The sequence below is a fragment of the Eurytemora carolleeae genome, unplaced genomic scaffold (assembly GCF_000591075.1).
Source record: "Eurytemora carolleeae unplaced genomic scaffold, Eaff_2.0 scaffold1944, whole genome shotgun sequence".
NCBI lineage: Eukaryota > Metazoa > Arthropoda > Copepoda > Calanoida > Temoridae > Eurytemora > Eurytemora carolleeae.
The window spans coordinates 5,412-22,326 of record NW_019397841.1 but is presented as its reverse complement, the minus strand read 5'-3'; the positions used below and the strand labels follow the sequence as shown (position 1 = coordinate 22,326).

General features: G+C 31.3%; 2 protein-coding genes across 5 annotated transcripts; both read right to left on the bottom strand.

The window, feature by feature from the left end:
* Window positions 1-1,205: 1,205 nt before the first annotated feature.
* LOC111716078 (uncharacterized) lies at window positions 1,206-5,057 on the bottom strand. Its single transcript, XM_023491486.1, has 5 exons — window positions 5,052-5,057; window positions 3,732-3,874; window positions 2,925-2,962; window positions 2,489-2,551; window positions 1,206-1,344 (listed from the first exon to the last, which is right to left on the bottom strand). Exons 1-5 carry the CDS (start codon window positions 5,055-5,057, stop codon window positions 1,271-1,273), a joined length of 324 nt encoding a protein of 107 aa, XP_023347254.1. The 3' UTR covers window positions 1,206-1,270.
* A 1,400-nt stretch (window positions 5,058-6,457) lies between these two features.
* On the bottom strand, window positions 6,458-11,608 carry LOC111716079 (palmitoyltransferase ZDHHC23). Of its 4 annotated transcripts, none has more exons than XM_023491488.1 (7): window positions 11,456-11,608; window positions 10,817-10,879; window positions 10,131-10,241; window positions 8,993-9,118; window positions 8,555-8,639; window positions 7,874-7,940; window positions 6,458-6,567 (listed from the first exon to the last, which is right to left on the bottom strand). In XM_023491488.1, the coding sequence occupies exons 1-7, from the start codon at window positions 11,590-11,592 to the stop codon at window positions 6,473-6,475; spliced, it is 684 nt and encodes a 227-aa protein (XP_023347256.1). In that variant the 5' UTR covers window positions 11,593-11,608; the 3' UTR covers window positions 6,458-6,472. The 4 variants fall into 4 exon arrangements, with proteins under 4 accessions (XP_023347256.1, XP_023347258.1, XP_023347255.1 ...); XM_023491490.1 differs by having other exon boundaries at window positions 6,458-6,564; XM_023491487.1 differs by having other exon boundaries at window positions 7,877-7,940.
* Window positions 11,609-16,915: the final 5,307 nt, after the last annotated feature.

The window sequence follows — 16,915 nt, the reverse complement described above, 5'->3', positions numbered from 1 at the left end:
CCCCCCCCCCCTGAAAATAACATTCCTGAATTCATTTAAAAAAGCCTATTTAAATTGTTTGGCATAATGTTTTTCTGTTTTAGTTAAAGATTGCTTAATCTAAATGAATTAGCATCTAGTGAAAAAAAATATTGAAAAATAAAATGTATTAAATAAGTTTATTTATTACAGAACATTTGGAAAAACTCTCACAAAAAAATACGAAATTGAAGACACATGTTTTGTCTATCATTTCTACAAGAATTTCATTTTTATAAAAAATTTTATCTAAAACCTATGGTCGAATTCAAAAAATTTATACCGCGTTGCTGAACCTCAAAAACCGGTTCCAATTGAGCGCCGGCTTAAATCCACTTAAATCTCAAAAGACTGAATACAATTTCAAGGGAGTCGACCATGTTTGAGCCGCATATTAAATAAAATAATATAAAATAAAATAAAGCAGAAGACACATTTTCTGTTTATCATTTCTATAACACTGGGCGCTGAGCTTTATAAGGGCGCTTCAGTTGTGAACATTTTCTCTTTGTATACATTGTAAAACAAAAAAAGGTTTGCGGACTTTCTTTTCTTTCATCAATTAAAATTATGCTTACAAAGCAGGGAACTCTAGAATGGTGAATATCGAGATTAATACTTAATCCTCTCTGTTTGCAAATCTCGAGACTTACAGTACCTCGAAATTATGTTAGTCTAACATAACACTAACATAACATAATAAGATAATAACATAACATAAGAACATAACATAACTAACATAATCTCGAGGTTAAATATTTAGATCAACAAATTTGATTCTAGGAACGCCAGATTTCTTCATTTTCTTGACTGGAAGGGTCTTCACTTTATTTCTCACCCATGTATTTATTAATACATTAGTTAAAATTGGTTAAAAAAGAATCTCAAACGTATTATTAAACATTTTTCTTCATCGATTAATTTACAAAATGGCCGACAGCATATTCTTTATTTGTTGGGAATTGCGGATTTCTCTCATGGGATGAAATTTATTTTCAAGGCTGTCATTGGTCAATAAAACTTACGAACTATATTCCTGCACTCTCATTAGAGAAAACAATGTATAACGGATATCCAAAGAGAGAGAAAAAGAGTGGATTAAGGACTAAAATGAAAATTTTCCACAGTAGATATTCGTATTAAGTAATTGGGATTAAAGGTTATACATTCTAAAGTTCGCAGCGCAGTTCTTTTAAAAATTTATGTTCACAATCTAAATCAAAAAGATAAAGTATCTGTAAACTTTTGAATATCAGACAATGAATTTTTTGATTATTTTGTACATGTGTCCACACAAGAGGAACCCCAACAGTATACTGATCAGTCCTGAATTATTTTTCAATTTATCATAAAGCTCCATATTAAATTGAGACTTCTCAGTTCTTAAAAAGAACTGTTTAATTTAAAATAATGGTGCTACGACATTAAAGCTATCTAGAGTTTTTGTCCAGTGGCTTTTTGCTTTATACAACATTTTAGCTATTTATCATGTTTGTTTTATGAAATTCTTTATTAGATAACTCTTTTCTGCTTTTCTGCACATCAAGCACTGGAGATATTTAATTTTTGTAAAGTATGGCAAAAAAGACACTCGTAAAAAAGTATTTTCACATTTTTTCAGATTTCAGATTTTTTACATAACGGCTCATATACAGGGTGTCCCAAAAATAGAAGTGGTAGCCTTATTGTTAATATTTTGACAAATATTGAATGATTTTGATAGAATTTTGGCATTCCAAAACTTCAAACTTGAATAACAATTGATAGAAGGCTTCAGATTACACCAACCGACCAGAAATATTTAGTAGATATCGAAAATGTCCAAAATCGTTCAACATTGATCGTCTACCACTATTGTTCTTTTTGGGACACCCTGTATGAATGATAGTTTTTTTCATACATTAAGGAAAGAAGATAAGATCAAAGTTTAAATGAATGAAATTAGATAAGATTTTAGAGGCTGTTTTAATATTCCCAAAACTATGGAACAGAATGCACATGTAAAAGAACAGAATGCACACTGTACAGTAACAAATTATACTTTTGACTCGTTCTTTAAGATAATGGTGAAACAAGGGTAAAACGATTTGCTTTGTGACAACATCAAATACCATAATATTAATTAATTAATTAATTAGTTAATTAAATACAATTAAGCAAAACAAAACAAGAACGGAGAGGGGGGCATATAACAATGAAAGGGTGATCGTGCACTGTCTTATTGGCGCAAAGACAGCTACTCGTAACCATTCTTTCAAAAGCAGCGTATACAGATGAACGGGAAAAGGGAGGCAAGAAAAAGAAAAATTTGGGACATGCAGATTGAAAAGGGAGAAAAAAGATGAACATTTGATATTATTTACTATACCTCGTACCATTTCATTTTTTAAAAAATTTTAAAAATATATTAAAACATTGTTAAAAAAAAAAAATATCGTCTATACCTGTATATATGGATTCCCCTGCATACCTGTATATATAGCTGTCACAAAAACTATTCTATCTCTTCCATACTCCGGCCAGCATACTTTGCCTGCAGGGCATAGGAAGTAGAAAAATTACAATGTTTTTTCATCTATATAATACTTGGCTTAGGTGTCTGGGTGTTTGGCCGTTTGTATCTAATAAACGTCAAAACAGCTGAACCGATCGGGCTCCAATTTTGTCTGGGTCTCACATGGCCCAGGGAAGGTTTATGGATTAACAAAGCTTAAAAAGTTTGTTCAAAATGTTGTTTTATGAAAATTTTGAAAATGCGCGAAAAAAAATTTATTACAACTGCGATTTGTTTGCTATTGTTTTATACAGAGAGAAGTTGCTCACAGATAGAGCCACAATTAAAAGTTGAAATAGAATATGGACGAAAAGCCCCCTTAACGCCTATTTATCTTTAAAAAAGTACTCACTCAGCTGGCTGAACAGTTCTTCTGAGCACACAGTGGAGCTAAAATAGAGAAAACATTCAAATCTGTCTTAAAGGGACTGTAAACGTAATTTCAAGTGACTCAAGATTAAGAACCTGCATCCTAAATTCACAATGGTGTCATTAACCTTTAATCTTAATGTGGTCTATAGCATTTAGTTACACGTTTTAATGCTTCCAAAATCCAAAAGGCATCTAAGCACATAAAAATAATCATTTTTTATTTCGAAAACTAGGACGTTTTAGCACAGGTATGGATGAAGGGTTAAATGTAATTATATGAGTCTACATTTAGATGATATGAGAAAAAAACTCAAATATTCTCAAAAAGGACACATTCTTTAAGATGAAACTAAGAGCGCCAAAATAAATTAGAAATAAAAACGAATGAGAAAATAAGTATAGGAATCCAGAGAAAGTTAATGCTGTAGAGATTAAAACTGTCAGAAATAAGATGAAAATGACCTGAAGAAGATTGCTAGAAAGGATGATGTAGAGATTAAAAATGCCAGAAATAAGATAAAAATGACTTGAGCAAGATTGCTAAAAAGGATGATGTAGAGATTAAAAATGCCGGGAATAAAATGAAAATGACCTAAGTAAGATTGCTAGAAAGGATGATGCAGAGATTAAAACTGCCAGAAATATGATGAAAATGACCTGAGCAAGATTGCTAGAGAGGATGATGTAGAGATTAAAAATGCCAGAAATAAGATGAAAATGACCTGAGTAAGATTGCTAGAAAGGATGATGTAGAGATTAAAACTGTCAGAAATAAGATGAAAATGACCTGAGTAAGATTGCTAGAAAGGATGATGTGGAGATTAAAACTGCCAGGAATAAGATGAAAATGACCTGAGTAAGATTGGTAGAAAGGATGATGTAGAGATTAAAAATGCCAGAAATAAGATGAAAATGACCTGAGTAAGATTGCTAGATAGATTGATGTAGAGATTAAAAATGACAGAAATAAGATGAAAATGACCTGAGTAAGATTGCTAGAAGGATGATGTAGAGATTAAAACTGTCAGATATAAGATGAAAATGACCTGAGTAATATTGCTAGAAAAGATGATGTAGAGATTAAAAAGCCAGAAATATGATGAAAATGATCTGAGTAAGATTGCTAGATAGATTGATGTAGAGATTAAAATTGTAATGTCCATTGAAGCAGTCCATGTTCTCTAAATGAATATGTAAAGTTACAATTTACAATTTCGATTTTAAATGAATGGATTTCGATCTATCTGAAAAAATTCTTTTAACTTTTTTCAACAAATGCACAATCTCTTCTAAAACAACTCTTGTCTGAAAAGGGATTGTAAGTGTAATTTCAAGTGACACTCTTTACAAAGATGGCAGTGTACGATTCACAATCTTAATCTGATCAAAAATCCGAATCATCGTTTTTCTACAATTAGTGTTTAAAAATAATTTCCATAGTTTTCCTTGCGCCACAATTGATAAAAACATTGATTTCAAATATGCAAAAGATTTTGCAAAATTTTTAATAACCTGATGTGTAATTAAGAGAAATTAAAAATGTGATAATTTCTTTTGACGGGTTGTATCCAAATAATTTGCAAACATTTCTTTGCAAAACTTGTGCAATCCGTTTCCTAATGTCATAGACTTTCCAGTAAGCTAAAAGTTATCAAAATCTGACAACAAGTGGGTCAAACCAAAGATTTAGTTTGTTATAGGAAGAGGTAGTTATTCAGGCAGTGTGCCTGAGGACTTGCAGGCAGTAAGTATGAAAGCCCGATTTTAGACCTCACGTCAGAAAATTTAAACAGCCTCAGACCAATACTTTTCGAGTTACGTTAAAAAAAATACATGGGCCCCACCCCCAGCACAGAAATAGGGTTAAAAAATACATGGGCCCCACCCCCAGCACAGAAATAGGGTTAAAAAACTTTGGAAGTATTCAAAATTTCAAAGCTCAACCTCTTTAGATAGTCATTGGTCATAGTGTAAGAAGACATTTTGACTACTATGCATGAAAGAGGTTTAAACAATGACCTAGAAATCCCAAAATATTATCTGTCACCTTATACTAGATGTACACAGATAATAAGCTAATATAGGCTAGACTGCCCTATAGTTGTACCGACATACTAGATGTACACAGATAATAAGCTAATATAGGCTAAACAGCCCTATAGTTGTACCGACATGACATGCTATATTCCCACCAACGGTTTTTGACTGCCATCTTACCGCCACTTGATGGATATAATACCCATGTCAAGGGTTAAGTTTTACAAAAAAATACTCTAGCTTTTAACAGAAAGGATAAAATCTTTGAATTTAGTATATTATTTAAGGTTTTAAATTTCGTATTCAAAGAATCCTGAAATATCTCTGAATACAAATGTCTGTTTATTGGTCTTGCACTCCGTTTGTACACAATGAAATCTGCTATGAAAAATATCGCACATTCTATTCTTTAATATACAGGGTTAGTAACAAGGTATGAGCCATCTAATTGACTACTGTACGGAATTTATACTGTCTGGTTCCTTATATTCACGATTCCCTGCAACTCTAAACTGTAGATAAACATTACATAAGCCATTATAGATTACTATAGGCCGAATACTTAATTTAACCTTGGGATCGACAAATGTTAAGAGTTTTCGGTCGTCTTTATAGTCTCATGTCCTTTGTGGTTAACCCTGTATCTATGTTAATAGAGCTTTGTTATACTCTCTTACATCTTTACCTGACCCAAATTTGGAATAGATTATCAAGTACAAAAGGTGGCAAGAGAGAAATCGACCAATTATGCATGACGTCACAAGTGTCAAATGTAACGGGAAAATCGGAATTTCCTCACATTAGTTGACATGTTTTCCAAGATTTAATAAAAAAAATGTAAAAACAGAAAATAAAGAACACATAAAATTGCCCTTATTGTACTGTATGATAAACACTTTTAAAACAAAAAATGAATTAACACTTGTGACGTCAGAATACAGCTGCATAATGAGAGTGTACAAATTCTAAGTTGCCATCTATTGAACTAGAATTTATTTGACCTGACCTACAGGGTGTCACACGAAATATGACAGTGGCGAATAGATTTGATTGTCTTCTTCCATATAAATTGTATTAGAAAGACATTTTGCAGTTTATTTAGTTGAAAAACATCTTTTCCTTAAATTCATTTTACTTTGAAATCAATTTCACTTAAATATGATTTCCATATAATATTTTTTATCATTCTCTTTAGTATCAAACAACTTAACTAATTATGGAAGAAGACATTTTAAACTATTGACCAACTGTCGTGTTTCGTACCACTATAGTTTCAGTAGAAGTAAATATTTCCATTTACTGCTGTAGTGCCGATATAAGGATTTATCTCTAATTGGATAATGAGCTAGATAGACAGATAGATGTTACCGCCATACTATTTCTATTGGTTCAGAATAGACAACAAACACATGACTGAACCCTGATTGGATCAGGCGCAAATGGACTCAGCAAACAAGAATGCGTTAGCGTAGGACACCCTACCAGGACACCCTACCTGCAGTATTTTCCCTTTTCTCCAGGTACAGGAATCCCCTTTAGTCTGCGCACCAGGATAAACAGGAATATACTAGTTAGGCTTCCAACTACTGGATACAAAACTCATCTAACAAGGACTATTAATGTGACTCAGGGACNCCTACTCTAGTGCCGATGTCGGGTAAATAATTTTGGACTTTTGATGTCCGACATCGGAATGTCAGAGACTAGATGTTTACAGGGAGTTCCCATTTGGACCGCGACAGAAAACCTCCTGGATACCTTTCACTGATCCAGAAGGGGATGAACCCCAATTCTCCCTCCCCCCCTCCTCCCTGTCGACGTCTTTTTATAATGAGATATACTTTGGAACAGAAAGAGGACATTAATTATCAATGAAAAAGTGAAATTGGTGCATGAGTATGGACATTGCACAATTGTTGATTTTGATGATTATGAATTTAAAAGTTGTAATTTTGATGAATTAAAAGTGTCAAAGTTAATGAGTCGGAAAAGTTTCAGAGTTTGTGAATTTATAAAGTAATGAATTTAAAATAGTTTTAATGTTATTGAATCAAAAGTTTCAATGTTAATAAATATAAACAATTTCAATGAATTTAAAGTTTCAATGTTAATAAATCCATACTGCAGTCCTTCAATTATCATACAGGGAAATTTTCATCTTTCTAAACATCCCAACGAATGATTTGACAGGTTCTTTTGATGATGAATTTTAAAGTTTTAATGTTGACTTGTAGCAAATACATAAACCATTTCAATTTTACTCGAGACGTATCTATCCAGGTATACTCAATACCAAGATCCACCAGGACTAACTCTACTATTCTCAATGCCACATAGGCAATATCTCAACTAGGCCTAACTGTCTGGTTCTAAAGGACACACGGTCCAAATCTCAACTCGTATAATTCAAGCTGTATTGAATTCAAAGCTAAAACAACTAGCAAAGTTGAAGGTACTTATTTAAAGGATTAAGGAGAATATGTATAACGAAGTTAATCTATCCCAGTCCCTATTTTATAGCGTAATCTATCCCAGTCCCTATTTTATAGCGTAATCTATCCCAGTCCCTATTTTATTGCGTAATCTATCCCAGTCCCTATTTTATAGCGTAATTTAAGTATGTCGCATGATTTAAGCTAAGTTTGTTAAGTATTAAATTGAAACGCAGTTTCAATGAATAATATCATTATGTCTTAGTTTAGAACATTAAATCATTTGTAATTTATACAACGTACTGCAAGTTTATACAGAATATCTTGTTTACACGCTTTTTGCTACACACTAATTAAAAACTGTTTCAATGTTGATAAATATAGAAACAGTTTTAATGTTGATGAATTTGAAAATGTCAATTTTGATGATTTTGATGAATTAAGAAAGTTAATGAATTCCCTAGTAGAATATTTTGTAAGGGAGAAACATCATGTGGAGAGATCCAAGAGAAACCAACCACTTCAATCTAAAAAAAAAATCTTAATTCCTGATCATTTCATATTATGTTTATCAAAAGAAAAAATAATTTAGAAGAAAGCAAAACAAATATTTTCACTTTAAAGTAGATTTCACTTGCGCACAATTGCGGGCCCTGCATAATTCCGGGCATCGGAGATCCGATTCACCCCGGACTAACCAGGGTGAAATGCATAATTGAATTCAATCCCGTCTTGGTTTCACCAAAAAACTAAACTTTTCTATTCTTTATATTTATTTATATTTAAGTTTTTAACTACACATTTTTATTTAAAAAGAATTATACTAAACATAATGTTTCACGTCTATCATGACGGTCCTCAGTAGTTACAATTCTTTGAACAACTCTTTATATATAGATCTAAATTTTACTTATTTGAAAAAACTCTTGAAAAATGGATAGACATAAATAGTCTAATCTGGACAGGGGTTAATGCAATATAACCAGCTTTCACGGACTGCTTTATCGTAAAAAAAAATAACAAAGATTGGAAACACGGCTCGGTATTTCTCAATTTTCTACTATTTAGCTTTTGTTGTAATATAAAATCCCTAAAAGTCACAGAAGGATGAAAGCAACCTTCTAATATCATTGATATATACCTGGTATATACTAAGAAAGGTTGCAGAAACTGTATACGAGGTGTACAAGAATACCCGGGATTCAGGTCTGTACCGTACTATACTTCTGTACAGTGTACAACAAACTTGATTTAATGGGATAAGCACATGATAAAATATGATGAAAACATTGAGGAAAAGGACAGAATGAGTTACCCCTATTTTTTCTTCATAAGATTAAAACAATCTTGGCTGATTCTATTCATTTAAAAGTTCACAGCTCTGGTATTATTTCAATGTATCTTTTACTTTAAATTATGATGGTAAACCATCTTTGTTTATAAATAGTAAAGGTAAACATTGAATTTAAAAGAATACTTCTTAGTACATGAATATAGGATGAATTGTTTCATAGTTCATGAATTTAGGGCAAATGAGTATGTTTCATGGCAAATGAATAAAAATGAATAAGTATGTTTCCTAGCAGAAGAATAAAGAATGAGGGGTAGGATGAGGATGAGGATGAAGAGCAGAACAGGATGAATACTTGAAACCCAAAGAAAAGCTGGAACAAGTATGACTGGGATCAATTTATCAAGAGGAAGCCTGAAAACAAAGTATACTAAGGAATTAAGTCTTTGACACAAACTCAAATTTTCTAATCTCTATATCTTTGCAACCTGATGGTGTAAATCTTTGAAATTTCAAACTAAGACTATTTGATCTAACATAAATTATGGTTTAAAGTATCTAAGGTTTATGACATTAGGCTTATTGCAAATATACAAGGTTAAGAAAATCAAAGTGTGTGGCAAACACTCAATTTCTTTTTGATTACTATTCTAAGTAAAGATGAGTTAATGCAGTTTATCCAGTTTATCCAGGGAGTATGGAATAGAAGTGAGATATAACTGACGCGGTTCGCCCTACCCATGATTATACATGCCTTGCAGACGGGTACTCCATTTGTATAAGAAATATTCAGAATAGGTTATTGTATACGCGGTAATTGTACATCAGACAAATATTTCTTATACAAATGAAGTACCGTCTGCAAAGCTGAATGTATAATCATATGGTAGGGCGGGCGCGTCAGTTGTATCTCCCTTCTATTCCTTACTCCCTGAGTTTATCTGAATTTAAAATCAAGAATAAAGTAATAACTATAAGTTAATAACAATTGATTTTTTTCATGTGGTTTGAATAAGGAAAATTATTAAATTTGGATTTAAGTTTTAGCTTACAACGATTTTTGGAAACCTGTTTAAAGGTTTTTGTAAATTTACCGCGTCCAAATTTAATGAATTTGAGCCGCGTCTCAAATCCGCCAAAGCCGATTTCAATTAAGCGCCGGCTTAAATTTTGAAACATTGAATACAATTTTAGGTGGAACCAACCGTCTGAGCTGCGTCTAAAATTTAAGCGGCGGCTCTAATTCTTTAAATTCCGTCATTGTAATGGCAAAAATAATAGAGAATTTATGCAGAAGATACAAAAAGAAATGTTTATTGCAGATAAAGAGATAAACCACAAAAGTTTCCTGCACTAATAAGGTCTAAATTTAAAGGTCATTTTAAATAACATCTCTTTAACAATTATAAAATAATTTACTAATGACCTGACAGCTCCTCCCCTCCAGGGTATCCTGACCCTGCTCTCTACTGTAGACATAAACCCGGTCAACCTGCCTTCATGGATACCTTCACCTTGGATCAATCCATCAACCAAACTAAACAAAACTTAATCCATCATCCAAACTAAACAAAACTAAATCCAGCAACCAAACAAAACAAAACTTAATCCATCAACCAAATTAAACAAAACTAAATCCATCAACCAAACTAAACCAAAATAAATCCATCAACCAAACTAAACAAATCTAAATTCATCAACTAAACTAAACAAAACTTAATCCATCAACCAAACTAAACAAAACTAAATCCATCAACAAAACTAAACAAAACTAAATCCATCAACAAAACTAAACAAAACTAAATCCATCAACCAAACTAAACAAAACTAGTTCTATTACTCCTTGGTTTGAATCCCCATTCCATAGTTCTACAATCCCATGGTTTAAAGATACTTCTATCCATAGTTCAATTACTCCTTGGTTTAAAAATATCCTCTCTATAGTTATATTACTCCTTGGTTTAAAGATATCCTCTCCATAGTTCTATTACTCCTTGGTTTAAAGATATCCTCTCCATAGTTATATTACTCCTTGGTTTAAAGATATCCTCTCCATAGTTCTATTACTCCTAGGTTTAAAGATACCCCTATCCATAGTTCTGTTAAATAAACCTGTCAAAATCTTCACAATTGCAGCAGAGAGTTAGAATATGTGAGGTTGATCCATCATCAGCTCTAAAATTTTCTTTTTAAGTGGGTGGCTTGGGGGGGGGGTCGGTCATCATTCATAACTTTTTCTTTGAAAAGTCAGGTTTTAATTTGTATTAAAGATTTTTAGCTCTTTTGGATGGCCATGATGATAATTCAATGAACGAATAATATTAAAATGTCTAACATTTTTTTTCTTTTTAATTAAAAGTTTTACCCCCCCCCCCACATATATCTAATAGCATGGAAAATATAAAATATAATTTTAAATACTTTAATCTAAAATTTAAAAAAAAGTTAGGGTAAATACCTGGATTTAGTAAAGTTTTTATAAAATTAAATTATACAGTAATAGCTATAAAACTCTAAAATAGGAAGACGACTTTTAGAAGCCTGAGAAAAAGTTCAATGAGCATGAGAAACAGCAATTGTGCAGTGTAAATTAGTGCTCTAATAAATGTCTAGTAAAACTATTTGCTTTTTAACAACCTTAAATAGGTTTAATTATTGCTCTATTCCATTGTTTTATAGTTTCCAGTAGTAAAATTGGTGATGCTAAATTTTGTAATTCAGATGTTCATTATTAAAAATTTCAAAATGTCCCTGTATTCACAGCAGCAAAGAGGATCTTCATTATTCACTGAAGCAGCAGAGCTTCTAATTCTTGAAGGGTTGATCATCAAATCATTGCTCATTGTGTCATTAGTTATTGTGTCATTGATCATCGTGTTAAAATGCATAAATCTGTCATTGCTTTCATCTGAAAAAAAGTGATCATCGTCATATATTATAACACGGTGCTATAAAGTTTTATTTGGTACCAGATTTTCAAAAAAAAATATTAGAATATTTCTATATTTTTTTATTAAAATGAATAAAAAATATATTTCATGTCTGCTTTGTTAAAAAACCTTAAATTATATCTAGAAATAATCAATTCATAACATTTCATGAAATTAACATAATATTATTATTTTGCCACAACGTGTTCCAAAATTTTTAGACTTAAATTCTCTCTATAAAAAGAAAATTTATAAATCTTTTTATGGATTATTCAATGATTAGGCAAAGAAAGAAACATGTTTATAGTTGAAGCGAATCATACATTTCAGGACACAGACAATATAAATTCTGTACGGTCGTCTCTGAAGTCTCATCCAATTTGAAGACAACCCAGGATCTGAATTTGATTATTTTAGAATAGTAAGACGACTTTTAAATTAAGTATACTTACTTTAAATAGTCCAATAAACACGAGACAATGAAATTGGCAGTGTAAAGATATACATTTTAAACTAATTTAATAATTTACTGGTAAACTATTTGCTTCAGGGTTACCCACAAAAGATGAGACTTCAGACACGACTGTACGGGGTTTTTAGGCTTCTTAGTTTTCATGATTCCCTGAAATTTTTTTAAATTCATTTCCAAATCATTAAATAAGCCAAAATATTACTTTGTTTGAGGCAGAAGACTTAATTTAACCTTGAAATAAGTCTTCACTGTCTCATCCTTATTGTAGGTAACCCTGAAAATGTAAAAACATTAAATTCGCTGTAATATCGTCTTTCTATTGAACAGTTTTATGGTTTTCACTGTATAATTTGACTCTATACTCGTATTATCTATGCTGCGGTGCTGTAATATCGTCTTTCGATTGAACAGTTTTATTGTTTTCATCGTATAATTTGACTCTATACTCGTATTATCTATGCTGCGGTGCTGTAATATCGTCTTTCGATTGAACAGTTTTATTGTTTTCACTGTATAATTTGACTCTAACTGTTCACTGTTTATATTGTATGTGTGCATTAAGTTAGAAAAGCAGGTATATTACTTATATCTATTATTTATAATACTTATAAACACAAGTCAGCTGATTTATGAATAATGAAAGCACTATTCTTATCCAGCCTGCAATATACCCGCAATTTTATTGATAAGAAAACTGACGCAATTGCATTATACCCGCGTATACAAGCCATGAAGGGTATACCCGCTCCTCGAAGCAGGAGGAAAGGAACCTGTACCAACCTGAAGTTTTCTGAGCTAACGTTTTTAAGACCTAATATTATTTCAACCTTTAATTTCTGTTCGATCAAATAATCTATAAGTTTGAAATATCAAAGGTAAACACAATCAGGTTGATAAGATAGGGATTAGAAGAATTGAGGTTGTGGCAAAGACTCAACCACGTCTATTTCCAATTCAACTCCAGCTAAACCTACCTAACTATTTTTTTTAGATATTTTAGCTCTGAAAACCCCTAGATCGGAAAATTCTTAGGTCAGAAGACACTGTTTCCTCTCCATGAAAAATTCATCGATTTACTTTGTAAAATTAATTTACGCTTTCTATTTATTGAAAAAATTAAAATAATAATTTTGTTGAGTCAAATAATAAATGGAAAAAGGAAGCGTACCATTTCATCCTTGTTAAAAGATTGCAAGTCAGAAAATTGCTTATAAGTTGGATTAAATTTGAAGAAAAAAATAAACTAAGATGTTTTCATGCTAGTAAAGCAGTGACAAATTTCATTCTTAATTATGATTCATTAAATTTATTTGGCTAGGAGAGTGCAGGATTGAGAATATTTTAGAAGTTTCATAGTTTTGTTTTTTTTCTGGTGAAATTTTAAAACACTCTCAAGTGTTGACAAGTAAATTGCATGTTAAAAAATACATTAGTTTAATTAAGGATGTTTACTAGTAACCAATGTCCATCCCTGTCTTGTTGTTTTCAAGTCAGATATCAAAAGTCTCTATTTTATTCTTTGTTTATTTCTATTTGTCTATTATTGACGTTTTAAATTTATTCTTAAATTATGAAACCTAGATGTCTCTGTAAGTACTGTAATGTTTAATATTGCCTCGTGAAATTAAGATACAGAGTTTTTTGATATTTTTTTTCAATTTCTACATACACTCTAAAAGAAAATAATTTTACTTAATAAAATCATATTTCAGGTAGATGCCGGTTTACTTTACTGCGACCATCATACTCTTTTATCAGTATGGTTATAACTGAAATAAAGAAATTAAGCATATAAAAGTGCCCGTGCAGTAAATATCGGGTTCTTATCTTTATCCATGGCCCTATCAGTTTTTATCCTTATCCATGGCCCTATCAGTTCTAATCAATGCTTACTCATGCTTTAAAAATATAAATATCCATTTCATTCATTTTAACACAACATTGAGATTTATAATTTTACCCCACGAGTTAATGATTTGAATTGTAGTTTTTTTTTTATATTTTTTACACTTTTCGTTGAATCTTTCTTTATACGTTTAATTTATTTTATTCATCAAGTAATAAATAGTGTGGTTCAGGTTCTTGAAATGAAGAATCAAATTCAAAATATTTTCAATGATCGTATTCCAATTTTCTCCATTATAACTTTTTAAATTAAAATTTTCGAAGATTAAATATCTTCATAATCTTAATTGACTAACCCTATCACGATGGGGGGGGGGAGTGTTTTCTATACCCCCCCCTGTGGTGTGTTCTAAATAACAGCTTACAATAGAACGCTAAAACTTTTTAAATTTTTCAACATCATAGAGATGTAAACAAATGTTGCCAAATTTTTTTAGTTAGAGGGTAGAGTGGAGGACAGTCAAACGGCGGGTCGGTGTTTAAAAAAAAGTTAGGCTACAGGGCTGAAATTTTTATATTTAAAAAACCCTTGAAAAATGGATGTAATAACAAATGCCACATGTTAATATTAGTCAAAAGTAGAAATAATTATTTTTGAACATTTTTCTTTGCACAGTAAGATGGCAAGACAGAAATTACTCATACAGTTCCTTTAACAGTTGTTTTTGATTCTTTCCCATCCTTCACTTTTTGTGAATTAATATTTTGCAATTCTAACCCATGGCGTCTTAGCTGATAAACAAATACTTGTTATTTGAGAATGTTTAATTTTTAGTTCTATTTCTCATCAAATGGGATTTTTGCATTAAATAAGATAAATTTTGTTGTTGTAAATCTATGCCTAACTAGAAATATACTTTTCATTGTCTTCGGTAAACGCCAAAAAAGTTCTGTGAAAAATCTTTCCCCTGGGTACCCAGAGTTTCTTGCACATTTCATCCAATGTGGTCCTGCAGCCTGCAAATTCACAAACAGACATTTAAACAAGGAAAATATATATTCATCTTATAGATTAATACAAAATTGTCATCATTAAGCTTGAGACACAACTCTAGTGTCACCTTTATATTTTGCTTTACACATCATTTTGTTACTTAAAATTGCTACTATATGGAAGTTTTTTTTAACTGCAACTAATTCACATCATAATGTCCAAATATTTAAAAAAATCATATTTAATTCCATGCACATATATCAGGCAACAAATATTGCTTAATGTCGAATACATGGTCATTTTGCGCAATTCTGCAAAACTACTCACTCAGCCAGAAGAAATCCTTAGACGAAACCCCTACAGACAAGCTAGAGAAAGAAGAACCTCCTTCGCCTTGACTCTGTCCAGGGGCGGACACAGGATTTAAGTGAGGGGGTGGCAAGATTTTTTAGGAGCAAAAAAATTTAATCTGTCAGGGGGTGGCGAATGTCCCCCCGCCACCCCCCTGTGTCCGCCTTTGACTCTGTCGTATCTTCTGGGGTTAATAATGTGGCGGGACGACCCAGTGATCTTCAACAGAACACGACACAGCAGAGAGAGACAAGAGAGATTCAAGCTCACCAGATATTTTTCACATTGTTAAAAATAGAATATATATAGTTTTTCAAAATGTATAGTTTAATAAACTATGATCATTAAACTTCGTGCTTATTGAACGTAGCCAAAAGCTGTTTATTATAGGTAGATCAGCTGTTTATTACAGGTAGATTAGCTGTTTATTATAGGTAGATTAGCTATTTATTATAGGTAGATTAGATGTTTATTAAAGGTAGATTAGCTTTTTGGTAGATTATCTGATTATTAAAGGTAGATTAGCTGTTTATAACAGGTGTACTACCTGTTTATTATAGGTAGATAATCTGTTTATTAAAGGTAGATTAACTGGTTATTATAGGTAAATTAGCTGTTTATTATAAATGTGTTACCTTTTTAACACAGGTTAATTATAGCTGTTTATTAAAGGTAGATTTGCTGTTCATTATACTTTCATTAGCTGTTTATTAATGGTAGATTATTTGTTTATTGAAGGTAGATTAGCTGTTTTTTATAGGTAGATCAGCAGTTATTACAACTAGATTATCTGTTTATTAAAGGTGAGATTAGCTTTTATTATGGATAGATATAAACTGTTTATTTAAGGTAGATAAGCTGTTTTTAGGGTAGATTATCTATATATATATTATAGATAGATTAGCTGTTTATTAAAGGTAGATTAGTTGTTTATTGATTCTTATTTTTGATGATTTTTATTCTTTCTAAATTCTTTTGTTATTAAGAATTTTTAAGATAAGTAAAAATGTCTAAATTAGAATAATAGGAAAATATGCAGAAATAAATGTATACTTTAAAATATGTTGATTCCGGATTTTCAGATTTAATTTCATGCATTTTTAAATTTAGAAAATCCGGTGACATGGAAACGCCTCAACACGGAAACGGATCAAAAATTATTTTTGAGGAATTTCCGTTTTTATTTAGAAATTCGAGGAAATTCCTCAAAAGTTCAGAATTGTTGAGGGATTTCCGAATATTTTGTATCCGTTTCCCAAAATTTTGAGTTGAATGGTTTCCTCTTTTTTTTGATCAATTTCCTCATATTTGTAGGTCCGTTTCCTCATATTTTTGATCCGTTTCCGCTTTTTTTCAAAAACTGTAAAATTCTCATTTTGTTGATCGGTTTCCTCAAATTTTAGGTCCGTTTCCTCATATTTTTGATCCGGTTCCGCTTTTTTCAAAAACTTTAAAAATCACATTTGGTTGATTGGTTTCCTTAAATTTTAGGTCCGTTTCCTCATATTTTTGATCTGTTTCCGCTTTTTTCAAAAACTTTAAAAATCTCAATTTGTTGATCGGTTTCCTCAAATTTTTGATCCGTTTCCGCTTTTTTTTGATCCGTTTCCGCTTTTTTC

Coding starts and splice junctions, on each gene's coding strand:
- LOC111716078 (XM_023491486.1), bottom strand. Junction 2,963..3,731: donor TTTCTAGCAATCTTACTCAG/GTCATTTTCATC, acceptor TCTCTATTTTAG/CTCCACTGTGTGCTCAGAAG. Junction 1,345..2,488: donor TGTGACAGCTATATATACAG/GTATGCAGGGGA, acceptor AAAATAATTCAG/GACTGATCAGTATACTGTTG.
- LOC111716079 (XM_023491488.1), bottom strand. CDS start 11,592: ATGCATTTTAACACGATGATCAATGACACAATAACTAATGACACAATG. Junction 10,242..10,816: donor AATTGTGAAGATTTTGACAG/GTTTATTTAACA, acceptor AGTTTTGTTTAG/TTTGGTTGATGGATTGATCC. Junction 6,568..7,873: donor CTTACAAAATATTCTACTAG/GGAATTCATTAA, acceptor TTTTGTATCCAG/TAGTTGGAAGCCTAACTAGT.